This window comes from Dendronephthya gigantea, unplaced genomic scaffold (genome assembly GCF_004324835.1).
Source record: "Dendronephthya gigantea isolate DGI-Jeju-01 unplaced genomic scaffold, DenGig_1.0 000194F, whole genome shotgun sequence".
NCBI lineage: Eukaryota > Metazoa > Cnidaria > Anthozoa > Malacalcyonacea > Nephtheidae > Dendronephthya > Dendronephthya gigantea.
The window spans coordinates 206,675-234,160 of NW_021163204.1; the positions used below are offsets into that span (position 1 = coordinate 206,675).

Sequence of the window (27,486 nt, forward strand, 5' to 3'; positions counted from 1 at the left end):
ACCTGCGCAATTCATAGTTAAAGCAAATAAGGGAAGAAATGCCAATATTAAATATCATAGTGCAAACAAGATCGCTGTTTGAGACAAGGAATGTAGATTTTCCTCACAGTTCAGCCGGCGGAAAAGAACAACACCCGTCGTTTCCGGAATGCAAATTCCTTTGCCTCAGCCATCTTCGCCCATCAGTGTTTTTCAGTTGAAAATATTGTGAGAAATCTGCTGTGGATTCTGGCAGTCTTTTGCCGCCAAAATGCCGGTCCAAAATGACACGGCCGAGCCTAATAAAGGTTTAACTGGTGTCGTCTGTAGTTTATGTGAAGATGGCTTCGCCGCTGAGGAGAGAATGGTCAATTCAAACGGCCAAATTCTCCATGAAAGGTGTTTTATGTAAGTAGATACTCAAATCACCGAATCTGTCGTACAGTATTTCTACTTTTGCGTGAAGTTTGATGCTGGAATAGCATGAGTTGATATTTATGGTATATATTCTGCATAAGGAAACATTTTTCTGTTAGGCAGTCTGATTGGAACTTGAAAAATTGTAAGAATTACAATTTAACCATGTTTACACAAATGAGCTATACTAGAATTGGTCCTTGGTACACACCAGGGACCGATCCGACCATGTTTTTGTCAATCATAAGTCACAAAATCAGAAATTAACTCATTGATCAGCTTATAATCAACCGATTACTTCTAATCACAAATAGTTGTGTTTAGTATTTGCCATTGGCTAACTGTATTGTAACAAAGTGTTATATTTACCATTGGCTGACAGTCTGACAGTATTGTAAGAGTGTTGAACATGCTCCAACCAACTGAAACATACCTTTGGCAAATGACAGCTTTTTTCATCAACAATAAATTCATATGTATATTCTGAAGAATCACTATGTTGCAAATAGAAATATATTGTGTATGGTATATGCCATCTAGAATTAGGATAATTAAGGATTCATTGTCCATGATAATCTTAAACAATAGACATATCCAATAAATGGTGATTTTATTTTGATAGTTCAATTTACAATTTTGGAATAAATTACATATTGTACTGTCACTATTCAAGGAAGATGTAGATGCATCTTTTCTAAGTGGTCCACATCATATGTAATGACCATCAAAGTGTTTTAACTTTTGTTTCTGACCAAGAGATTGCTTTAATCTCCACATTACCCAGAATCTATATGGTACAAAGTGGTATATTGTATGGCCCAGGCTCCAGTATAATATTAATATATATATATATATATATATATATATATATATATATATATATATATATATATATATATATATATATATATATCACATTAAATTATAACAGGGAACAATGTCAATGAATAACTTGTTAAATGTTTGGTCAAGAAAAACTTCCTCTGTTGCCGCATTACTGGTAGCTATGTATGAACCAATGGTCCTGGGATGGCACTGGCCAACCACACTCGGATAGGTTGTATTCCCCACACCAATATAATTGGTGGTAAAAAGGCTGCTTACCTTTCTGTTACAGGGTGGGACAGTGGGCCTCATTTAAATAGATAAAAAGTATTCCTTTCTAAAAAAGATAATCATTACCATATATCCAATTACTGGAACTGCAGGATTCTGTTACCGGTACTTATATATCTAAATTAAAGGTTTCTTTGTATAACATGCTCTTTCTTATCAACAAATGTACATTATATGTGATAATCTCTTCATGAAATAGAAAGCATTCAAAGCAATTCTTCTTGACACCTCCAATCATACAGTTAGTACAGCATGACACTTTTTTGTCCATGTGACCAATTGATAAGCCAAATTATGATTATGAATGATGAAAAGCCATGGTGGATATTTCGATTGTCACCAGACTATATCTTCAAAATGATTACCATATATTTTTAGCTGTGTCCAATGTTTCCAAACATTTCCTGACGGATTGTTCTATGAGGTAAAGTGCTTTTTATACATACATAGCCATGTGTACTGTAAATTTTTACCATCCTTTTACCATGTAAAAGAATCCTTTACATTTCCATATGCGTATTTTAATTCATTATGTAGTATATTGCATTTAAGATTTCAAATATTTGTTGGGTAGAAGTACAGTACTGTATGTATATGTAGGTGGATTGATTGAAAAGTCCAAAGATTTGTGTAATTTCACACAAGTCTCTACACCAAATTATAAGAAAGAGTTTATTATAAACAGGAACTGTGACTTAAGGCTTTCAATATCTTGATTCTACTTTAACATATTTAAAATACCTTTTTGTTTGATCTGTTTTTTAGTTTGATGGCCGTAGATACTGTGAGCATGATTTTCAAGCACTGTTTGCTCCTTGTTGCAAAGAATGTGGTATGTTGTCTGAACATTGTAGCTATTATCCTCAGTATTATGTAGTAACAAAAATTAACACCTTGTGGGGTTTTAAACAACACATTGATGTCAAATAGCTCTGATTTAGGAGTGATTTTGACAGTTCTATGGTAACCCTGTGCTATGGTAACCCTGTGCATTTAGTTTGTATTTATACATTTATTTCCATGTTTTCCGTGTCATTCTTTGAACCAAGTTTTGTTTTAGGACAAGAAACGGGTTTGTTGTAGATCCTGGATAAAACTTTAATATTTTCTTCCCAGGTGAATTTATCATTGGTCGTGTGATTCGTGCAATGCAAGCCAGCTGGCATCCTGAATGTTTCCGTTGTGAAATATGTAATGATGGTCTTGCTGAAAGTGGCTTCATTAAGAATGCTGGACGGTAATTTTTTTTGTTTTATTTCAATAAATTCATATCTGAAGCTCTTCTCAACAGGCTTACAAAAACAACTCAGTTTGGCTTTGACGCCGAATATTTTACCTATACTTTTAATAATTTAGTCGGCTTTTCGGTTATCGCAACAATGCTTACAGTACGTGTACGGTCCTTGCTGTACATGTTTCAACCAGAAAAAGTATTATAATAGCTGAATGAAACACACGATATTAGTGGTTGAAAGCCGTTCAGTATGAACGATCTGACGCAAGAAATTTCATTCACTTCCCACGTGTGACTTTAAAAAGGTTTAAGACTTTTTTAGTGATTTTAATTTTCTATATGATTTTAAAACAATTGTATGTATACCAAAAAAGTCGCAAAAAATTCCGACCTCGGTCCGATATTTCTCAGTAAAGACCTCGCGCTCGGTTAAGAGGTTATTATTTCATTAATTAACCAGCAAGACTTCATTAATTAACCAGCAGTTAGTTCATTGAATGACCAGCAAGACTTTATTAATTAACCAGCAGTTACTTCATCAATTAACTAGCAAACGGCTAGAAAAAAAGACTAATGCAGAATGTTAAGTCTTGCATAAATCTGTGATGTAATACATTTGCTTTTTGTAACCAGGGCCCTGTGTAAGAAATGCAACGCAGACGAGAAGACCAAACGTAAGGCTTATTCCTGTGTTATTTTTACGTGTAATCTTACCAGCACAGCTTCGTCAGGATACATGTACGTCTTTGTTGTGGACATCATGTGCACCTTTTAATCACGGTGCCAAGTTAATTACTCACCCTAAGAGGCGAGGCTGTTGGTTGAGATCGAACTGAGATCAATTTCAGTCGACTAGCTTAGAAAGATTGTCTAAAATCGATCTGAGGTTTGTCCGGAATTAACAGTAAGCTCTGTTCTTTGTATATCGGCCTAACTCAGCCTCACTCCCATGTTTTTCCTGTCAATCACACGGCGCTTGAAGGAATATTTCTCACTACATAGGTTTCAAGGATTTATTAGATTACTATGTAGGTTTGATAACAAGAATGTCATATATGGAGTATTAGAAATATGAATAACCGAGTTAACCCAGTGTTTTTAGGCGCCATATTCCATGACAATTATTCGCAACCAGCTTCATTCAACTCATTCATTTACATGCAACCAAGTTCAAACTGCCCTGTTTCAGGCAAAATTGATCTCGTACTGATCTTGCCGGATTGATCTTATACCGAGTTAAATTTAGGCCCAAAGAGGTTCATATATGTACCTGTATATCTCCTCATATACTTATATTGATATATCTCAATATATCTGTAACTAGGTGTAAAGGTACAAGGTCCTGCATGCATGTAGTTATTTATTGCGACGCTTCCTTACTTATCGTTGCTTCGATTGTTTTTCAGGCACTGGACGATACGTGTGTAGAAAATGCCAGTAAGTACTGTACCTAGTTCAGAGAAATCCACTGTTCCTTGACCAAGTTGGACATTTCAAAGAAAATACAGTATGTATGTATATACAGCTTTTACTCAAGACTAAATTGATTCTCGTCCATATCGTAGCACATACATACCTGAAGGAGAGCATATCATGTATATGGGCGAACCAGTGCACCCGTGGCATTACAATTGCTATTCCTGTGGGTATGTAAATTCATGTCTGTTTTTTTCAATATTTTCTTTTCTTTTTCAATTGTAACGCGAATCACTGTCTATTCCCCCGGAAAACAACCAGATTTTTACGATTTCTTCTAGTTAAGCTAGCTAATGATGGATGAGATTAAGCATGTTATATGTTCATGATAAGTTTCGCGTACATTGTTTCATGTGAGCGACATCTTTATGCCCAGCGCAAACTAGGAAAATTTGTTCGAGGTAATCACCTGGGATGTGAACATCGGGAAAATTACTATCGTTTTTGGATAATGGTTATAGATGTTTCCAGTGTCATGACTGGCGCATTTCTACTCCAACCAAAAATAATCGAAAATAAAAATAACGAACAAACATAAAACTGCAGCTTAACATAAAGTATGAAAAACATAAAGTATTTTTGAATCTGACAGGAGACATTCTTGCTTAAGGTATAACAAATTTGTTTCCGCGAAAGAGGGTAGGCACACGGGGTTTGAAGAAAACATCCCGTTCATTGCCCGGTCATAAATGTGTCCACGAGAATGTTTCCATTTTGCAAATTAACGTTCCTGTACCGTCTTATATATACTGTGGTTGTACAAACCTTTCCGAAGAATTCTGATAACCAATATTTACATAAGTACTGTAGCTATAATTTTCCATTTACACAACGGTAAATGATGTACTCGCGTTAAATGCAACTAAGATAACCTATTATGAGACGATAATCCTCGATAATAGCCATCTTCGCAATGCCTTTCGTCTTAGCAACTGAGCTTCTTGATCAATATCAAGACTCAATGACTCTGAGTTGGTCATATATAAGTTTTGCGGTTTGAAGGTTGCATGATATCTTTTTGTTCTTTTAGCAAGGAGCTGGATCATCTGTGCCGTAAGCGGTTCAATGAGTTGTATTGCTTGAGATGTCATGACCTCATGGGGACCCCAATTTGTGGAGCTTGCAGGTAAGATTGTAGTCCGCAATAACATGGTAACCGACATACAATCCTCTTCACTTCAAGGTGGTCTTCACCCCGCCAAGGGGCGATGGATGCAATGCTAAATTCAACAGTCGCTATCTTCTGCCCCACAACAACATAATTGCAAGCTTACATTTCACGACTATATATGAGTATCATATGCCAAATATTATAGATTATATCATACTTCGTATCGCATTTCGGAGTCGAGTTTGAAATTTCACGTATGTATATCATACACGTATGTATACTTTATTTCATTTTTTTTCAGGCGTCCAATTGAAGAACGGGTTGTGAATGCGCTTGGCAAACAATGGCATGTTGAGGTAATCAATCACGATAATTTCGGAAACATACATGATGTGTTGTCCGCAAGAAATGCACAATTGAAACCCAAACTATCCCTTTACGCTTACGATGTTTCATCAACATTCTTTCGTGCTTTTCTCGAGTAGCATTTTGTGTGTGCCAAGTGTGAGAAACCTTTCTATGGGCATCTTCACTACGAGAAGAATGGGCTGCCATATTGTGAGATCCATTATAATGAGGTATAATCTACATACTTGACGTGAAAACTCTTTGATGATGTAATGTATGTAGTAGGACATGTATTTATATTTTTGTTTACATGCACTTTTATAGTTGTTTGGAGAAGTCTGCTTCAAATGTAATCATGGAATTATAGGTGGCGAAGGTACGTAATGCATTTACTACTGTTTTTATCTAATCCTAAATTTAGTTTTTTAAACTAAAATTGTATCGCATCTGGTATATACAAGAGACCAAATAAGAATGTACAGTACCTAAACATTTCCCGCTATGTTTATGAATAAGCTCCTTATGCAGAGGTTAATTGTTCACAAGAAAATTCCTGGTTGAAGAACCAGGATTTGTCTCACAAAGCCCAAAAATTTAAGGAAAAGCTTCGTGGTTTTTTGATTGTAACTATGTTACTGCATTGGAATACAACTTCGATAAATCTGCATGTACTGTAGAACTTGAATATAATTTCACCGCGAGTTTAGTCTTTGGCCTTTTAACATACCGGTACCATTTTTAATATTTCCATCACAGCTGTTAATGCCTTGGAGAAGTTCTGGTGTGACAATCACTTCACTTGCTTTGGTTGCGATACTCAGCTTACATTGAGGTACAATATGCTATATTTAGCTGCTTGGACAGTTACCTATGCATGGCTAAAAACGCACATTATTTATGTAACCTGATCAATATTTATGCGTGAGTACGAATTTCGACGTTTTTACCGAATTTCCTTGTTAATTGGGACATGTCGCAGCTCTCGGAAGCTTTCGTCCAATTGAATAATGCTTTTCTATGCTTCCTAAAGAACGAAGCTATGCTATTAGTTGAAACAGCTAGAAATGTATTGTAAAGTTCAGCCAATGAAAATCATTCTTGCGAGGAGTTGCGACACTACCCGGTTAATTAATTATGTTATGTATAGTAATATATACTTATCTCTTGTGACTTTATCTCTTTTCTAGGAGTAAATTCCACGAGTTGGACATGAAACCACTGTGCAGGAAATGTTACGAGAAGATGCCTCTGGAAATGAAGAAACGTCTCCGTCGTGCTGAACTTGGTCAGCCCAACCCCCCGTCTACGAAGTCTAGCAAGAAGAGCAAAGATAAAGACAAAGATAAGGACAAAGATTAGAGACTTGAAGAATGGTCGAGAATAATGTGCAATATATAAAAAGGTACATATCTGAGGTTAGATGGAAATTAAGGACTACTTCAATATAGTAACATTTTTTTAGATTTTTGAGTATAAACGAATATCGGAAATTTTTTCGGGGATAGCAACTGTCTGCTATAGATGGTCTTCACGTGATGTCAGAGCGGCCATATTGGTGTGCATTTCATATAATATGTAAATTCCTGGACATAAGGGATATACTGTATGTGTATCAAATTTGCACCAATATTGGCGGACGTTATGACGTACTTTGAAGGCTATGTTTATATTTGAGTTTTGGACGAATTTTTTTGTAGTTAAAGAAAGAATTTATAACTTGAATTTAGTTTATTGTTTGATGTATTCTAATTTTGCCTTCTGGTTTTTGGGGTTTAGAACATGCCGCATATAATTACTACACCCCCGGCGTTATTGAGCCTGTTTTCCACTGGCAGAATTTATTCGCGCGAACTAAAACGTTTGCAACATGATTGGTTAGCGGAAATGCTTTTGCAACGATTATTTTAGCTGATTAGTTACGATGTCTTGCCACTTCGGTTTTCGCGTTGCGCGAACGAATTCGCCTAGTGGAAAACGGGCTTTTTACTGTAAACGTTATCGCAACTTGGCTATAAGAAAGGCCACAACGTGTTATGGAGATCTGATATGTGGCGCTAAAGCTAAATAATTACATATGATGCCGTTTGCCAGACTTCATCGAATGATCTGTTTCGACTTACGCAAACCAATCTTTCACGTTCTTTTTGCTCACAGATCTGAAATTCCGACTTGTATGCGTAATCAGTTATCTTGGTCTCTGCCGAACCGAAACTGGTTGACAAAACCACAACGTTCGACAGTTTAGCTTTGTCCTTCATTCAATTCCCTTGCACACCGCCGGTGTTAATGGCAATTATGAAAACGCGTGGCACTTCTGGTGTTTTCGACAAATTACATATCCCTAGGCATGCAAGTTTTATTCATTTTCGGAAATTACTGCATATTCCTTCCAATTGCCGCTGGTCACTGGTATAAATTGTTGTCGCCAGTCACTAATACGTTTTAGGGGAAAAAATTATACCCTGCATAATATATGCCTACCAAGCCATCTTAAGTCAAAAAGTATTAATTTCCCAGTTTTGTGATAAATAGAATAGAAAAATTTTATTTAAAAACTCTCCAGTTTGGCGGTCGAGATTAAAGAAAAAGAGAAAAAAATTTCCGATGATTGTCCGACAGTGGACCGACCGCCACCGAGCATCGACATATTTGAGAGCTTTTTTGACACAATGGCGGGAGTTTTCAATCGCCGCTGTTCAACTCTTTTCACAACATGGAAAACTGTTCAAAATGGAACAAAGCGTTCTTATTTTTTGGAGCAAACTTCAAAAAGGCACTATATCTCGTCAAATTGGCCGGAAGAAGTCTCAGCAAGCAAATTAAAAGACATTTACAAGTCAAGAAAACATGCCAGTCTAAACGGTGGGTCTCCTCGATGCTTTTTTAAAACGTCGAAATTTTCGTTTTTAAAATGCATGACCATTTATTAAACTAGTATAGGCAAAATTTATTTTTTGTTAATATGTTTTATCATGTTTTCAACAAGCCTATTGCAATAATGGTGTTAGTTGAGTAGTATATGTTTATTCTTTAAATTAAATGCCCGACATTATTTTACATTTTTACTGTTTACAAAATTGAACTCGTACAGTATGTCGTCCAGTTTTCGGGTATTAAATACCTATATTCGGACAGCTGAGTTTCATTGCTAAATTTTCTTTTTTAAACAAAAGGAAAGTTCAAACAATATGTTCATTTTTTTCATGTTGCGATTAATGTTTTCTGCGATTTCACGCGTTTTTTTACTTGCCTTGCTAGAGTTATGCATTTTTAACGAAGGTAGGTCAATTTTTCTTTCAAAATTGGGTAGTTTGCCGCGCGAAAAATTTGTATGGGCACTTCAAGAACTAATTTCTTAGGAGCCCGGTCACAAAATATAATGATTTTTACATGAAAAGGAGTTAAAAAACCTTTTTGTTTCAGGTAAAAAAGTTCGACTCTTCGCATATTTACGATGTAGTGAGATTTTGAATCTTCATGCCTATAATGTATATCTCGTCCATTATTCGGACACCGACGTGCTGTTAAACAAGCAATAATGTAATCCGAGCTGTCCGAAAACCCGACGTCAAAATTAATGATGAATTTCAACAATCGCAAGAAAAATAACGAAGCTGTGCGCATTTTCTCTTAACATAAGTTTCGAAACAAACATGGCAACAAATCTTAAAATTTTGAACTATCGAGCGATATTTAAAGGCGAAGAAAAACAAAAAAAATTGTCCGAAAACTGGACGAAGCCTGTATTAAAAATATCGACATCTTAATGAGAGCAATGATGAAAGATCCGCCATCAGGAAAATGATTACAAGAGCCCATGTCTTGGAGCGCACATATCTTCTATGAGTCCTTGTGCATTTTCCACAGTTGTTGTACACTACATATGAGGTTATATATGCTCGAACATGCTGTCGCGTTTAATAATTCTGAATCGAAATGTATTTTAGAAACCATGTATTACAAAATGATCCACGAGAAATCTGTGTTTGCAAACAACGAACTGAGTCTTCGAGATATTGCTGTATACGGATTTGACTATGACTACACTTTAGCTCACTATACCAATGAATTGAACAATTTGATATATCAGATGTCATTAGAAAAACTGATCAATGAGTACAGTGTAAGTATGGGGAAAAGGTATTCAAGGGCAAGGGTAGCTATGTCTAAAATCTAAATGTCTGATTTTTAACGGGTAAGAATACATAGGAGTGATGAAAGGATAGAATATCAATGTCATTGAAGGCATCTTGATTCTTGAAGAATAGTGAAGGGAGAGGGCTGAGTCCTCTCAACTTGACATAAAATCTAAAGAAAGAGGGTTGAACCCACCTTCACAGAATACCCATTAGAATACCCATCAGAACGGCAACCATTGCTTTGTGTGTAATTGTGATTCGTACAAGCAAGTACCGTAAATAGAAGAATCATCCCCCCTGCCAGGACTTAAATATAGCATCATTTTAAACATTGACCGGGGAGCGATTGCATTTATTTACAGTACTTCCTGAGTGTTTTCTCGTCCCTTATAATTATTAGCAACATGAGATGCAACTATCATCGTTACAATGTTTCATCAACTCCGGGAAGTTTCTGGGACGTCAAAATACCAATATATTTTCTTTTACAATTATAGTATCCTGAGGAGTTACGAACGATGACGTACGATCCTGAATTTGTGATACGAGGATTACATATCGACATTAACAAGGTAGCTATATTGTAGAACCTTTAATTGAATAGGGTTTTTCTGAAATCCGAATATTGGTCTTTGCAAGTGACGTCAAATTTCGTATATAGCCAGGGGCGTAACTTCACCCTAAGCGTTGGGGGGGTGTGAAGCAAATTTGCCCTACCAAAGGGCGTGACCTGCAACAAATACGCGGAAAAGGGTGTGGCAACCAAATGCAATTATAGCTCTTTTTGATAGGCTGTGAGACAGTTATATATTTATTACGCAAACCCGGCTGCATAAAACTGAAAGCGAGATTTTGATATATATTTCGGAAATTATTGAAATCTACGAGGCGCCACCATGGTTGGCGCTGAGAGAAAGATTTTCGAAAATTCCGTCCTCTAGATCGTCGGAAATGCCCTTCTCAGACTGGCAACTTTCTCTCGAATTGTAAGTCGCACCCACGCCTAATTTTCAAGACTTCCCGCACCCGAACTGATTTTCAAGAAGCGATATCTCCTGCAAATTAAGTTAACTGAAAAATCTCAAGTTCTGCGCATTTGCAGTCTCTCTAACCAGCGAACCCCTATTTGGATCGATTTTACTAACTTACAATTCTTATAGCTGCATGTAAATTTAAAGTTTCGTTAGTTTGTTTAGTATTCATATGGTTTTTTTTTATCAATTTGGGCAAAAATTGTCCAGCCTGAACCCAGCGGTCTGCCCTGCAAATTCCCAACAAATTGCCCTACCAAAACACTGTTTTCAACAATTGGGGGGTGTCACACCCCCCCACACCCCCCCAACAGTTACGCCCCTGTATATAGCCTTCCGCGATATCAGTTTGGCAACTTAAAACGACCACAGCCAAGGCCGTAGCTAAAAGCTTAATAATAATAGCAAATATATTCTTATTTCCGTGTTCAAATATAAGCGTGAAAAGCAATCTATGAAAATAACCCAGACAGCCTTTGTCCTGACTACAGTATACGAGAGGTTTATTCATTATACGAAGCACGTCATATCTAGACTCATTTAAAAATATTCTAATTCTATTATGCATTACATTGCTAATCTCGCTAAATATTGTGTAGCTAATTATCAAAATTCCAGGCTGCAAGCATGTTAATTACACAGTCGAAATTTTTACTGCTTTTGGAGTCGGTTATGCCTTATGATAGGGATATGGTATTTTATTGTTAAACGTACCAATCCTGGGTTGCCACATTACCACCAGCAGGCGATCAATATAACCCCTTCGCCGACAGTAAGACCCATGTCCATGTGTGCATTTAAATTACTGATGCTGAGTTTTCGTTTCAGGGGATTATGATGAAGATCGATTCCTATCAAAATATCATGCCAGGAACGGCTTACAGGTTTAATAATACTGTACTGATAATGTTTTTCAAAAAGGTTTTCGCGTCTGTCAGCTCACCATCTTAACGCAGTTTTACATCATGCGGGTTCCTTGCAATACAATTAACTCTTGAACAATTTGACAAATACAATTTGCTATCGTTTTCTTAGCATTCCGAGTAGTTCCAAATAAGGAAGGCACATAGTTATAACATGTTTATTGGAAAAAAATGTCAGGTAGAAGTCGGGTAGAATATTTTACTGGTTTTACTCCCACACGTGCTGAAAAAATAACTTCCATAACACCATTCCTCAACATAAGGGGTTTATATTCCGCGCTGTAAATATTTCTATAGTGTACAGGCTTATATTGGACATTTGTTGTGTTACAAAGAGTATAAACGAAATAACTGTCTCTAAAGCTACATGTTTGGATGAGATTTAAATAGAATATTCCAGGCTGCAGCTTTAGCATTTTTGGGCAATCGAAACTGCCGAATCCTGGTGGAGTGGAAGTGGCTAGCACATGTAGTACAAAAGTTTTACTAACGTTTAAGACAATGAGGAATAATAAATATAATTACAATGACATATTAATACATTATTTCATTATAATAAAGTAACAATGCACGGTCCGTTTCTAGGTTGAGTTCGCCTATATGCCTATTTAATCTTTCTAGAGGTTATCAGCAAATTAGTGAAGAAGACATTCATCGATATTATAGAGGAACACACATTGGAAATGATCAAATAATCCCAACAAGAGATAATAATGTAAAGTTTTGTATAATTATATAGCGACGCCGGATTCAATTTACCCGCGAGCTACATATGAATCATAGATTCCCTAAACTGTACAAAAACGTACCTTTGTTTCACCTCTCAAGCTTCAGGCGAATGCATTATCCGCATTACAATTAATAGTACAAGTTTACATGAAATAGCTATGACGTGCTTTTTTTCTGTGGACTTTGGGCCCCTAACGAGAGTTGAAAAAAATTCTCTAGGCCCAAAATTCTCTGGGCGGTTCTGGGAGAAAATACGCAATTTTTACATTTGTATCAATTTGCATTTCGTTTTCTATAAATTATTCGAACTTTACGATGTTTAAATAATTTTTAATTGTCTCTTAGGATCGGCCAAGGATGAGGCATATGATAGATTTGTTTGCGAATAGTGAAGCAACTCTTATGGCAAATGTTTTTGAGGTATGACCAGTGAACTGCACTTCTTTTAAACAATTTAAGTGTTCTGTCGCATGCTCATGAATTTAATTAAGTTTGAATTTAATTTTATATTCTTCAAAATCTTGCGAGAAAACATGCTATAGGTATACAGGCGTTGTAGGCGAACTGTATACTCGATAATACTCAGCCTTCCTTACAATGCGCATATTCTGAAAAACGTTAACTGCGGTTTCATATTTTGCTGATATTTTTTTCAATCTAGTATTGCCTTAGAATATTAATATCATATGTATACTTGTATTATTATCTTTTTATGTCCGTTTTCCTTGCGGACTTCTTGCTGCGTATTGTTTTTTTTTGCCTTAGTGTTCTTCGACTAGGATGGAAATGTTGTTGGTTTTCATCATAGTTCCCTCCTTGATCGAAATGCACTCAGTAGTTGTCCTGTACTTGCTGGTGAAAGTGGCTGTGCGTTTAAAAGCTCCAAAATGTCCCGTTATTTGAAAATTCAGGGTCACATGACTTGTGTCTTTTAGTCCCAAAACAGACAAGTGTATTCCACAATAGTATTTTGACGAACTTTCTGAATTCAGCTCAACACGAATGTTTGCTTTATATCCACAGATCCAAAACTGTTTCGACTCGATAGACTTCGAATCCAGCAGTTGCCTTTTAGAAATGGTCAAAGTGTGTTGAGAAATTCCACTTCCAAATTTCTTTCGCTCTCTAGGCGTTACTTCGCTTATTATTTCCCTGTGTCCTGGGGATAAAGCATGATACGTCATACCTTGATACATCATATATTGAAAACCAGGCATTTTACTTGCTATTGGATGATTCCGGACCACATTATACAAATAATCGACCGTTATTTCCTCAAACCGAACTGACTTTAGTAAACCAGAATCTTTTTCAAGAGTCGTTGGGTCAACGTTGTTTACTTCCATCCAGTGCATAAGAGCTTGAAAGACTGTATTTTCAGAGGCAGTCATAAGATCAGTGCTTGTTAAAAGATATTGCACAAATGTTTGAGATTGACTCGTGAATTTTTCTGTTTGCCAATGGTTTTCTATAGGAGTAAAATTTTCACCCATTGTTACCAGCATAGATGAAATCAAATCTTCGACATCTTCAAAATTGTGCTTTTCTCTAATAACGTGCATAACCTGCTTGCAAATATCAACTGTGGTTACGCGGGTTCGCAGAACATATTTGCATTTCTTAAACACAAATTTCACATCATACTTATCAGCCAACTCCATTACAGCTAACAGTTCCTCTTCGGTGGCTTTATTAAGTGTATCTGATTTATAAATGGCTTCAAGCAACTTCAAGTGAGTTGTTTCCTCAGACTCGTTGACTTTAATATGCACTTCTTTGCCGCTTGATTCTTTCATACCTGAACAGATATATAATAGAAATATGCGATATGCGTAAATGAGGCATTGATCCAGGCAATGAATTACATCAAATATAAGGATTACTATATAATTGTCGTCCACAGTTAACGAGAAGATAATAATTATATAATCTCATTATATAACAATCTCAATAATAAGTTTCACCAACATCTTAAAATCTATTGTTTATGAACTGCAACAACGCGTTCAAAATGTGCCGTAAAAACTTGATACAACCAAATGTTTGCATCATGCATGCAGTAATATTATGTTATAGTATTCTTTGGGGCTACGTTCATTAACAAAAACTTTCCTTCCTGTGCCATGTTTCAAATGAGCTCTAGTTTGCACTATAAGCTGCTACTAAACCTAAAAACATATTTGTTTGGCAGCGATACGACGATCGTTATATAGTTAGTCTTTGAAAGCTCCATTCTGGTTGTGATAAAGCCAATATTATTATTTTTTCTGTATAACTATGGTAACCGATCTACTAGATTGCTTAAACACAATAGATAAAATTTCTGAATAATTTCCTTCATATTATTGCATGTGAATAACATTTAACTATTATATATTCGAATATAAGAAAAAAATCTCACATTTTTAGAAACTGTATCGTGTAAGGTATGAATGTATAAAAGACATGCACCCATCGTCATTCCGCCTCAAATTTTGGTATTCATCAAAAACTTGTAACTTCTGTGTTTAATAATAAGCTAACTAACTAGTAACATATAGTATACTTTCTAGCTCCCCAAAGCTAACCTCAATATTACCATTATGTTCAAAGACTGAACATGCATCCACAATCAAACAGTTCAACACAATGAAATTTCATGTGATGCACGCATTTAGCTAATCAGAACTAATATCCGCTGGGAAGTATGATACTAAATTAAGGGCATTTTAAAACCAAATAAATTTAATATCTTATTGTATTAAAATAACGGCATTAATGCTTGGTATCTGTCATCTCGAAATTCCAAACTACAGTTCTATTACACGCAAGGCATGCATGACGCCATTACTCTCCATAAGTAAAAAAGAAAACGACTATTATATTTTCGTCATACATCGCACAATGGCATTGTTCTACAATGCGAAAATGATGCATGACTATTGTATAGTCGCTTCAGTGCCAAAGCTGAAGTGTTTCATAAGATAACTATATATGTACAAATTTCACAGTCACATACGAGTCATGCAGGTAGATTTAAATTTAAACACAATAGTTACTATAAACACAAATCTCTAAACTGATTGCAGTAAACTAATTCATTATTGCACGTACCTGAATAGAAAAGAGAGCGAAAATATTTGCTCTGTACAGCAAGCCAGGAACTATGAACATATATCTTATGTTGTCGCATGATTCCTTTCTGAGCCAACTCTGAATGTTCAACAGAGACACTCAGTGAACCTTGAGCCAGTTGGCCATGATCACGCGCTTCACTGTCGTGCACGGTAATAAGATCTTGCTCAGAAACACTTCCTGATTGAGTATCTTGAGGAACTTCGTTTGAAGCAGTCTTTGGGTTCTCATCGGAATTCTGTTCCACATTCTCCGCTGAATCGATGCCATTTTTGGTTTTCACCGGATTAAGATATTCCTTGGTTTGCCAGCCATCTTGCATAACATCAAACACGAGTACACGGTCGTGTAGTTCAGGCATATTAAACTCTGGTGCATAGATTTTAGATATGTCAACTAAATCTTTGAGTTTCAAATCACAGGACATTTTGATAAAATTATAGCCGAAATAAGGCAGCAAACTACGAATGTAAACCTAGCAAATATCTGAAGTTCCGTTAATATTGGCGTAACTTGATATGTTGCTGACAAACATTCCATAATCACCAGCCAGGTTTCGAGATGAGGGACCCATGCAAGCTCCCTACAACCACGCGCGACATTGACATATATGTATTTTTAATCAGCTAATTCAATAGGGATTGTCTTGCCTTTCTGACTCTAAACTTCAAACCCCAGATCCCAGTCCGGCCAGAATATTTGAGCACCATCATAGTTCATAGTTTAAATAATTATTACATGTGGTACACATACCACTCAAACGTAAGTGTTTATTAAACCATTCACCATGATGATGTACCTCACAATCTGGATTGTGCTGGTGTAACAGTTACATACACATAGTGCATTAGGTCCGTTTTCCACTGGGCGAATTTATAGGTCTGCAAAAAATTTGCCGCGAGAAAGTAGGGTCGTTTCCTAATCTAGTTATCAGTGATTTTACATTATAATACTCATAATCATTACGTAATTCATACTCATTCACAATCATAATGAAAAATATCATCTACTAAAATAATCTTATCACATACAGTGCTATATAGAAGACTGAATAGCTGGTAAATATATAAAATTCCACTTTTTCAGTATTTTGCACAGAAGAACATAGAATATGATCCAGCTTATGTCTTTCGAGATTGCCAGGTGCAGTATTCATTATAAGCTATATGAGGCCTAGGTCAAACGTCGCTCTTTTCGTGCACCGAATCTAATGCAAATGTAGCATTAATTAAAGTCTTTTTTCAGCTCATATGCACAAGGTTCGGCACATGAGAAGAACGACGTTTGACCTAGTCCTACCGAATAAACGCTTAGCATATATTTTAAAAATACAAAAAATCCTACAGTCGCAGAAATGTCAAGTTCAATAATTAAACTATTGTGAAGTCTAGGTATCATCAAAATTATATTACTATTCTATAATTTTTGCATTTAATTTTTCTGTTTAGGAAACTGTGAGGAAGGTTCATAGATCAGGACAAATTGGTTCCACTGTCGAGAAGGACATCGGTACAAAAGATGTCCACCAATAAATATAAATTTCATCATGTATCATAATTATTTTTCACTGAACGTTAACTGTACATACTGCATCAATCATAGCTAACTGTTCATAAAATATATCCATCGTAGGTTAAATAAATGACATCAAATTTATTTACAGGTCAGTACCTTCATCCCAACCGAGAATTACAAGAATTCTTACAAAGTTTACTAGAAAGTGGTAAACAGACGTTCCTTATAACGAACAGCGACTTCAACTTTGTGTAAGCTAAGACTTCAAATCTCAATTAATCCGAAACATGTAGTGTATTTTGGCAATCGGAAATTTAAGCTACGCGACGCCAGATAGCTGATCACGTTTGAACCCGTTTTTTCTGTGAAAAGTCTGGTCTATATGGACTATTTAATTAAGCCCGCGCACGCGAGAGCTATAAGCGGAGCTAACGACCTCGCGACGCAGTTAGCTCAGCCCGTAAACCATCCGCACACGTGAGAAAGTTGCCTCTCGAGGCGAATTCCTCACGAAAAGCTATCCGCACACCAGAGTAACTTGTTGAGCTAACAGCCACGCGTGGTCTTAACCTCGCATGCAGCATTAGCTCACGTGTGCGCGAGTTTTACATGACACCCTTAACTTAGCCGAGATTCAGCGAAGCGCGAGATGACTTTGAGGTATCCGCGAAGTTAGTCTTTATGAATCCAAACAAGCAAATGCTATTGTCCAGGGGCCGGTTGTATGAAAGCCGGATAGCGCTACCCACCAGATAGTGATTTTTTCAACCGTTCTAAAAATGCTTGAAAAGCTATAAAATCTCAGCTTTAGAACTAAATATTATTAAAGAGGATCCTCGACTTATAGGAATACTAAGATTTAATCAAAGTTATACGTAACAACAGGTGATTTAAAAGCGATTGAAAAAACCACTATCCGATGGATAGCGCTATCCGGCTTTCATACAACCGGCCCCTGGTGATTACACGATCGTCAGCATCATTTTATATCCTGAATATCGGTTCCTACGGTCTATAGTATACGGCCCTAAAAAGAAGTAGTACAAGTTTACACGAACTAACTAGAAAATTATAGATTGATCATCATCATCATCACTTTCAGTACTTAAAACACGCTAGCCCCACTCAACTTTAATATTAGTTGATTTCCAGGAGGGGCGTGTGAATAATACAAAGAAAATTGAAAATAGTACAATATTTACAAGAATAGAGATAAATGTATGAAAGACTTATTAATTATTCTATATTACAGATTAAATGTAAGGCCTAAATTAGCGCAACTTTGAACACCAACAAGGCCCTGTTCGTAAATATTACAAAATGCCTCTCACTAACACTGTTGGGTGTTGACCACTCGGATGCATGGACGAAAACACTTGCTTGCCAATATTTTACCGATGACAGGCCCACTTCTACAAACTTCAAACAGTCGCATCTGTTGTTCGCATGAAATGAAACATTGACTCATATTATCATATGTCTGCAGAATGTACCATATATATTGAGGATAGTATGTTATATATTGAGGATAGTATATACTTATAGTCCTTAATAGCTGCAGGGTTGAATAGGAATTACGCTCATAAGACAAACAGAACATTTGTCCCATGCATCCTTAAAATTTCGGGGTCTTAAGCTTGTTCCAGACGACGAACATTTCATGTTCCGAACCTAATGTTAATGAGCTGGAGTTTATGTGTTTTAAGTTAATATTATTGTCATGTACGAATATTAACAAATACAGTCTTTCCAACAGAAACAAAGGTATGATCCACATGTTAGGAGAAACATGGATGGAGCTTTTTGATGTAGTCATCACAAGTGCCAGGAAACCGTCATTTTATTTACGGACTGACAGGTTGGTTGAATAAAATTATGTTGTTGAAATGATTAGACTTTTCAGCCTGGTTTAACAAGGTTTCAGAAGGTTTAACCTCGGCCTAACTCGGTCTGACAGACATTTCTTAAGATTTTTTTCGATATTATTATTGTGTTGTCGCTCAGCTGTTCATAACATTCCGTTCGAAAGCGAACGGCAACCGCTATCGTATTTTTCCTCTTGCGGTCGTCTGCGGTTTCCATCGGTCGACCGCAACCGAACCGCGACCGCAGTGTTAGGTTATCTCTACACAGTACTTTATATTTTTACGTGTGTTTAAATGCGATTTTTCTTAGTGGCCAAAAACTTTATAGCTATATAACACTAATGTTTACATATTAAATAACTGTACTAAGGAGTGCCGACCAATCAGCATGCAGTAATTTTATCATGACATTATTAAGAAAAGTAATCAACCGTTTCCAGGCCATTCCGATCTCTAGACAGTAAAGGCAGAAAAACCTGGGAAAGAGTTTCTCATTTTCACGGAGGCGAACTTTATACCGAGGTAATATTGGAATAGTTATGCACGGTTCATATAAATTATCTCCTTTTCATTGATAGTTGTATCAAAATGCTATTATATCTTGCATTTAATCAATTTATGCAGGGGCAATACTGTGGGATGCCACTCCAATGTATACGTAACTATATATTCTTTTTAGGGAAACGTTGAGCAATTCATGAAATTTACCGGTTGGTATGGACCAAAGGTTCTTTATTTTGGTGACCATGTCTACAGCGACTTAATGGTAGGAATATCTTTAATAAAAAATCTGTTTTCTTCGTTTCGTTTTTGGATGTACGGTACCTAAAAAATATCATTGGTGTAAGCATACAGCCGAAGATGATTCAGATTTTTTCTATCAGGGACCGATATTAAAACATGGATGGCGAACTGGGGCAATTATTCATGATCTTGAGGTACTCCTAATATTAATCCTGCTTATTTTTGAACAATCCAATGCTACTCTTGACTGGTACTGTGAGATTGAACCTCGAAGTTATGCACAGCCTAATCGAAATTCGTCACATAGCTTCGTCCTATTAATTTCTGGATTTTAAACTATTTTTTATTCCCCAATTAGAAATACATTGACTGTCCACAAATAACCTAACACTGCGGTTGCTTTTGACCGATTGAAACCGCAGACGAACGCAAGGAGAAATAAACGATCGCGGATGCCGTTCGCTTCGAAACGGAATGTTATGAACCTCTGAGAAAACAAATCGAAAACAACTTGAAGAATGTCTGTCAGACCGAGTTAGACGGTCTCACTGCGGTTCGACGTGGGCCTGACATCGGTTCAACCGCCGTATTCGTTAGGTTTTTTCTGGACAGTCTGCACAGGAGCGAAACTCTTTTTTCATTAAGCTATCTGGATCGAAACAATCCCAGTGACACAGCTAATTTCGGAAAATATCTACAAATCTATGCAGATTTTCAAAGTATAAATATTTTCATTACATCTATATGTTAATGGGGAATTTCGTTTTAAACTAATCGGCATACTTGTTTACATTTTTCTGGTAAAGCACATCAGAATGCCCAAATTTATAATACTTCATGCAAAATTCATTCTGATTTAGTCACGGAAGATGTAAACAAACTTGCTGATTGGTCTAAAACGAAATTCCCCCTCTGCTTCTACCTGTGGAATACCAGTGATCAGAACCACATTCATGTCCTTTTGTAAAAATCCTATCATTTAGAAAGAGATTAAGATATCAAACACAGAAGAGTTTCGACGTTCAGTAACTTGGTTATTATCTCTGCAACAGTTAATTGAAGCGCTTCAGGTAAATAATGTTTAATTGATCTTAAGTTCTGTGTTTATCATCCCCAATAAAATTATAACTAGAAATACATTGCATGCAAAGTCCCCTCGCCTGAAGCAATAAGCATATATTTCCATCGCTGAAATCATTCTACAATAGTCGTTTCTGCTGAATGATCGAAGTCGTAAAGTAAAATGCTATATCTTGGTACAATTATAAAGTCGACTCTTGAGCTATCAAATTCGACTATAATCATAATTGTGCTACGAATAGTTTTAAATACTACAATTTTTAGCGAAATTTCAATAACTTTTTAAACAGACTAAAAATAAATACTTTCCAAATCATGACGAATAAATTCAAAGAGGTGTCAAACATTTGTTGATAAATCCACATATTAAACTTACAAAATACTTATAATCTACCCATTTACCTGTTCAAAAATACTTTAAAAATGCTTCAAAATCGTAGTTTTTTTACCATCCATTCGAATGAAAGTTTTCCTATCCGAAGGCATCTTTCACATTATATTTTATTCAATTTTACGAGTCAATTTTTCGTATATTTTTAAGAACATTCAAATGAAAAATATTATTGTTTTAAATTCAAAATATCAGTTATGCTGACGTGATCCCAAATTTTAATTTAACCAATCGCACGTTTGTAAACGTTTGCTAGTTACCAGTTTTAACTCGTCTTAAACTCACGCATGCGCATAACTAACAAAAACGCCCAACGTCCATGACATAATGGCGGACAACTTTCATTTCGCATTTGCATTCCCGGGCGTAATTAAAACCTCCGGGCGGAATTAGTACCCTCGCCCGGTGCTTCGCACCGGCTCGGGGATCATACAATAAAATTGTTAATTTGAAAACGCCTAACGACGCTTCAAAAACTATAGGATACCCTTGATTTTGATTGTTCATAGAAAAGTGAAAACAACTGACCGTGATTACTGGGTTAAAACATGCATCCCCACTGCATTTGACTTCATTCGCCAGGAGAATATAAAAATATTACAAAGAAAATAAAGAAAATTATCATATTTTTTCATAGAGTGACAACTCTGATGAAGCATATGAGTTGCTAAGAGAATGGAAAAGAGAACGCTATATGTTAAGGTAAATTCAATCTTCACTTCATCAAGCGTAAAGGCTTCCAACTTTCATATAATTGAAGTCTTTCTCGGCCTGTCCTGTCCTTTCCTATTCTGTCCTATCCTCTCTTGTCCTTGTCTATGTCCATGCCGTTCATGTTCATGTTCATGTTCATGTTCATGTTCATGTTCATGTTCATGTTCATGTTCATGTTCATGTTCATGTTCATGTTCATGTTCATGTTCATTCATGTTCATGTTCATGTTCATGTTCATGTTCATGTTCATGTTCATGTTCATGTTCATGTTCATGTTCATGTTCATGTTCATGTTCATGTTCATGTTCATGTTCATGTTCATGTTCATGTTCATGTTCATGTTCATGTTCATGTTCATGTTCATGTTCATGTTCATGTTCATGTTCATGTTCATGTTCATATCCATTTCCGGTCTACGTCATACACGTGTAATTTACAGCGACAGTAAGGTTGCTAATTTTGCAGGGTTATGACATTTTTTTACATTTGTTTCCCACCTGAATTTTGCAGTTTTTACTCATCCCAAGACTCCTTTTAAAGTAATGGATTTCACTCCACTTTCCCATATTAGACCTTATTTCTCGATTTAATTGATTTAACTCGATACTGTAACGGAAATAATTTATTGCTCTGGTTGATAGTTTTCAAAATAGGGGTAAAATAGAAATTAAATAAAAACATAACACAGCTGAGTTTATCAAAGGCTGCCAAAATGCTTTTACAGTAAACGTGTGTCTCTAGGTCAACAAATTGTCGAGGATATTTTCGAGCATTTCCTACTTCGTAAACAAAATGTTCCATATTTGCTACAATGCATAATGACGTATTAAGCCGTGACACGTGCAGGGAATTCTGCCAGGTTTTACTAGTCACGGCGAAAAATTCAAACTTCAAAATTTCTTGCCGCGACTGTATACTATGACCAGATTTCCCAGCAGGTTTTACGTCATTATGCATAAAGTTTATTGGAAGTTAGCAATGCAAGCTATAATACAAATATTCATGCAAACAATGTTTTTTAAATATTTCTAGCAAAGTGAATGCAGGTTTTTATTTACGGTGAACTTTAATTATATAGGAGTGAATCATTTAAACGGTTTTACATAATTCTGATATCGCTCATGACAAAAACCATCTCAAAAGACTTTAACAAGTCTGAAGATCATTGTTATATGCATGGTAGTAAGACTTATTTTTACACAACGATACCATGTACCACGCCCAAAGCCCCAAACCTCGACAGAGCACAGCCAGAGGTGTCGTGGAGGTGTGATTCAAATTTCAAACGTATTGTAAAACTGGCCAATGGGCAAGCATATAGGCTTATTAGTTATTATGACACTTAGTTAATATTTTTAGCCCAGCAATCTACTGCACAGTCAATTTATAATCTAATGATTAGATAAAACCAATGTAGACAATTGATATCCAGTTTCACCACCGAGAACAGAACATCGATTGATACGGACATAATTTAGGGAAGAATTCATGCAGGCACTCTGGAGAGTTACTTCAGTGATCATAAAGCAATATGGGCGTCTCTAAAGCAGTAAAAAATAATAAAATACCTCCGCATCTATTCTCAGTGGTCAGAAAATATTAAAGAACTTTCGTTTTTCCAACCCTCATAATTGAGCCAATCCATGCCGAACAAAACCAATCACTTCCTTCTCCACGCTAAAAACTAAAAATTTTGTAGACATCCAACACCACTACTCAGTGCTCGCAACATGTACGCACCCGCGTACCTATTTTTATAATTTGATACCAATAAATAGATTATATCCTGTTTGTCTTTAGGCATGCAAAAATGTTTACTATAAAAACTTTCATAGGATAATAATTTGAATAAAAGCATGCATAATCGTAACTAATTAAGCACCTCAGAGAGTCGTATTCTATTAACAGCGTAGGCAAATTTATATGGAATCAGTCTTTCTACAGGCCAGGGTGTCCCAAAAAACCCCAAAACTATTCAAATCAAGTATTGTGAAAATTTGAATGACTAGTGTTCGCGGATTTTTGCTCGTGGGGATAAACGTAACAGAAATTTAAAAGAATTAAGGACATGTCGAAGTTCATGGTTATCCATATTATGTAAAGCATATTGGTAATAAATGTCACATGTGGGTACACAAACAAATTTTACCTTCATTCATTCATTATGCATAAAAATGCTTCTATCAAACTTTAATTTATACACTCGTGGGTCCCAACAAGATGTTTAGGCATTCAAACTGTAGCTATTACATTGTTATGGGTGATTTCACTGGTTTGGGGTATTTTTGGGACACCCTGTATATTGTAATTCTATTTCAGTGTTTGTTTTATCATTTATCCCAATTATTTAAAAGGCGGCCGTTCCACTCTTACGGGTCGTCAACCTGAACTTATTTATTTTTGTGTTGCAGAGAAGAGCTGAAGAACATGTTTAATCCGCAGTTTGGAAGCGTATTTCGTACATATCACAATCCATCTTATTTCACTCGACGACTGGTTCGCTTTGCAGACATCTACTCATCATCAATCTCTAATCTTCTCAACTATTCCAATGATGTTACCTTCTACCCAAGAAGACAAGCTCTGCCTCATGAACCATTTATCGAACTTTTTGCTTGAAAAGTGATGCAACTGATCAACAACCTACTGCATTTGAATAGCGTTAAAGAAATATATGTTATATTTACAATGTTTTTTACAATTATCAATGTTTTTTGTTAAACGTTTTCCTTACCTCTTCTCAATCGTGCCAAAAAAGGTCTTAATTACCGCGTATACCATGTTAGAAACTTCCTATAAAGGTAGGGGTTATTTGCTTTTACTTGTCGTTGCTCTAGAACTTTCCACCGTTTGCCGACCTCTGCATGGATCAATAGTGTTAACAACGATGCATAATTATCGCAACGTTTTAATGCTCGAATTACTTACCCCGGGTGTTCCTACGACCAAATGATTGTGTTCAAATGTGTATATAGGTTTCGTACATGCGTCAACTGCCTGATGAGATTAATATTTTTGAAAGTGACTCCAGAAAATAACGAACCTTACAGAAAAATTTATGTCAGGAGTACGAAAATCAATATCTTGAAAAAAAATTCTTGGTATGCAGAAATACGCAAAGGCGAAATATTCGGATACTAAGCGGCAGATTACATGGCCGCTTTGCCGGGCTAGCCCGTTTCCAAAATTCTTGCAAGCAATTTTTGACGTTTCGATTACATGCGAACTTTCAGCCCGGCTTGCCGGTTATGTCAACCGGGCTAGCCCGTCTTGCCGGGCTGAAAGTTCGCATGTAATCGTTTCAGCCGAGCAAACCGGGCTGCATAAATTTTCTTTGTTTGCTAAATTCAAGCCCAGCAAAAATTACTCACATAATCGTTTGGTAAATTTCAGCCCGGCAAAGCGGGCTAGCCCGGTTCACGTAATACCCTCTTAAAACATTTCTAAACGTCTGATCTATCGATCTAGAAGTCGGCAAACAGTGCTAGAAGTCTGTCGTTGCAATGTTTTTACGTTTTATACTTTCACTCCTAGACCTAGTGGAGAACGGGCTTAAGACAAGTTCAAAAATTAATGAATACTTTTAAAAGAGACTTTTATCGCTTCAATGGCTGCTTTATTATTTAAATGAAAACATAATAATGGAATAAAACAGGCAAAAAAACACGCTATATTAATGTTAATTTCGTTTAAATGTGTTTATAGACGAAGTTCATTGACTAATGATCTTCCAATAAGCTCGGTTGTAGTAATTGGCGTCAGCTCCGACGCATTTTGGAGATTCAAACCCAGAATTTGCTAACCAACCACCTTCGCTGCCACGCTCACCCTTGAGTTCAGGACCGTCTTGGAAGAGATAACGTTGAGTTTCAACATTGACAATGAAGTATTTGCCATCGCCTTGTGGTTCCAGCTTCCAGTAAGCGCGGTTGTAGTAATTAGCGTCAGCACCAACACATTTTGGCGATTCAAATCCGGAGCTTGCTAACCAACCACCTTCGCTGCCACGATTACCCTTAATCTTCGGTCCGTCTTGGAACAAATAGCGCTCGGTTTCCACATTCTCGATGAAGTACTTGTCTTCGCCTTGTGGCACAAACTTCCAATAAGCTCTGTTGTAGTAGTTGGCGTCAGCTCCAACACATTTTGGTGATTCAAAGCCAGAGCTCGCTAACCAACCACCTTCGCTGCCACGTTCACCCTTGAGCTTTTCACCATCCTGGAACAAGTAGCGTTTGGTCTCGACGTTCTCGATTAAGTATTTTCCATCGCCGAAAGAAGCCATTTCAGAACAGTTATATACCTGCCTTGTGCTTGTGCTTCACAAATAACCCAGTGATTCGTTTAATTGCAGGGCATATATTGTATATATGCCACACATTTATATCAAATTATCAAATCAGTTCTTTCTAGCATAATTTTGCATACCAGTAAACAAAAGACTTCTCGATTGTGGGACTATAGGTCACGAAAGAATAATTATATGATACATAGAAGAGTATATGAGAGTATAAAACAGTATAAAATTGCACTCATGCACTCCGTACATGTTAAATTGACTATACAAATACAATTACAACAACGTATATACTAGAATTAAAAATGCTGAAAAAGTAGGTGCATATCGCTAACCCTATATTTTGCGTGCGTCATCGTGGGTTAACCCCCATGGCGAAGACCCTAAGGGCGTCGAAATGTCGAGAATTAGTCTTTTCAGGCATTCTCAGCAATTGTTATAAATAATACCACATAATAATATCAAAATGGACTTAATGGAGGGTAATGTATCCATTTTAATGCCCAATTCTTTATTGCATTCCTTTGACGTGTGAGCCCTGTTTTGTTGAGTCATGTATAATTAATGACTTAAAACCGAAGACCAATGCCTTTTCTGTTGAATATCAGTTTTATAACTGCAAAACCTTACGTCTTTGTTTCGTGCCATGCAGGTTGTGATGTGTGAAATCTGTTGATTTTATGTATTTGTACGCTTCATCAATAATTTTAACCTCTTTTAAACTTTGCCTGTAAGATTCTGCACAGTTGCTATCAGAGCAGGTCAAGGCCTTCTTATATGTATTTGAAAACGAATGTTGCGGCAAGGTAACCTGGTTGAATTATAGCCGTGCATTCCAGGCTATAATCACAACCGTTAACTTGGTCTCATTCATTTATACGTATATATATATTCTCCAGCACGCGATTCAAAACGGGTGCATGTGTAATAATTTATATTAGCCACTTAAATCTCTTTTTTTTGCCATAGCTAGTCTGCACCGTCCTGTCGTGTATTATCATTATTATTATTAATGATAATAATAAATATTTATATAATTTATATAATAATGAATATTTATACATGCGATAGCTTTGCATCACACGCATGCAATTAAAAAATCTAAAAATATTATACCAAATCATGCAAGCCTACTGTCTGCCTACCCTTATCATGGTCACAAATTTCGGACATGCTCTGAATTTTCAGTTTTTTCTACGGCATTACGGTGTTCGTTTTATATGCATGGTTCAACGTGATAAATGACTAAAACTTTGGCTCAA

At 36.3% G+C, this 27,486-nt stretch overlaps 4 protein-coding genes across 4 annotated transcripts; 2 read left to right on the plus strand and 2 right to left on the minus strand.

Moving 5' to 3' along the window:
• The first annotated feature begins 147 nt into the window (after positions 1-147).
• Positions 148-7,246, plus strand: LOC114538994 (LIM and senescent cell antigen-like-containing domain protein 1). Its single transcript, XM_028559829.1, has 13 exons — positions 148-387; positions 1,891-1,936; positions 2,278-2,344; positions 2,629-2,749; positions 3,380-3,420; positions 4,153-4,183; positions 4,312-4,392; positions 5,253-5,348; positions 5,635-5,689; positions 5,819-5,911; positions 6,006-6,057; positions 6,438-6,513; positions 6,869-7,246. Exons 1-13 carry the CDS (start codon positions 251-253, stop codon positions 7,038-7,040), a joined length of 1,068 nt encoding a protein of 355 aa, XP_028415630.1. The 5' UTR covers positions 148-250; the 3' UTR covers positions 7,041-7,246.
• Positions 7,247-9,645: 2,399 nt separating this feature from the next.
• Positions 9,646-24,546, plus strand: LOC114539011 (5'-nucleotidase domain-containing protein 2-like). The gene is made up of 15 exons (XM_028559848.1): positions 9,646-9,804; positions 10,318-10,392; positions 11,680-11,735; positions 12,396-12,489; positions 12,849-12,923; positions 16,704-16,760; positions 17,066-17,126; positions 17,281-17,383; positions 18,889-18,990; positions 19,438-19,519; positions 19,677-19,763; positions 19,882-19,935; positions 20,725-20,811; positions 21,850-21,914; positions 24,339-24,546. Exons 1-15 carry the CDS (start codon positions 9,646-9,648, stop codon positions 24,544-24,546), a joined length of 1,365 nt encoding a protein of 454 aa, XP_028415649.1.
• LOC114538997 lies at positions 13,553-16,077 on the minus strand. Its single transcript, XM_028559832.1, has 3 exons — positions 15,597-16,077; positions 14,148-14,301; positions 13,553-13,971 (listed from the first exon to the last, which is right to left on the minus strand). Exons 1-3 carry the CDS (start codon positions 16,042-16,044, stop codon positions 13,899-13,901), a joined length of 675 nt encoding a protein of 224 aa, XP_028415633.1. The 5' UTR covers positions 16,045-16,077; the 3' UTR covers positions 13,553-13,898.
• Positions 24,547-25,639: 1,093 nt separating the features above from the next.
• On the minus strand, positions 25,640-26,357 carry LOC114539018. The gene has a single exon (XM_028559856.1). The coding sequence runs from the start codon at positions 26,210-26,212 to the stop codon at positions 25,640-25,642; it is 573 nt and encodes a 190-aa protein (XP_028415657.1). The 5' UTR covers positions 26,213-26,357.
• Between the last annotated feature and the right edge of the window lie 1,129 nt (positions 26,358-27,486).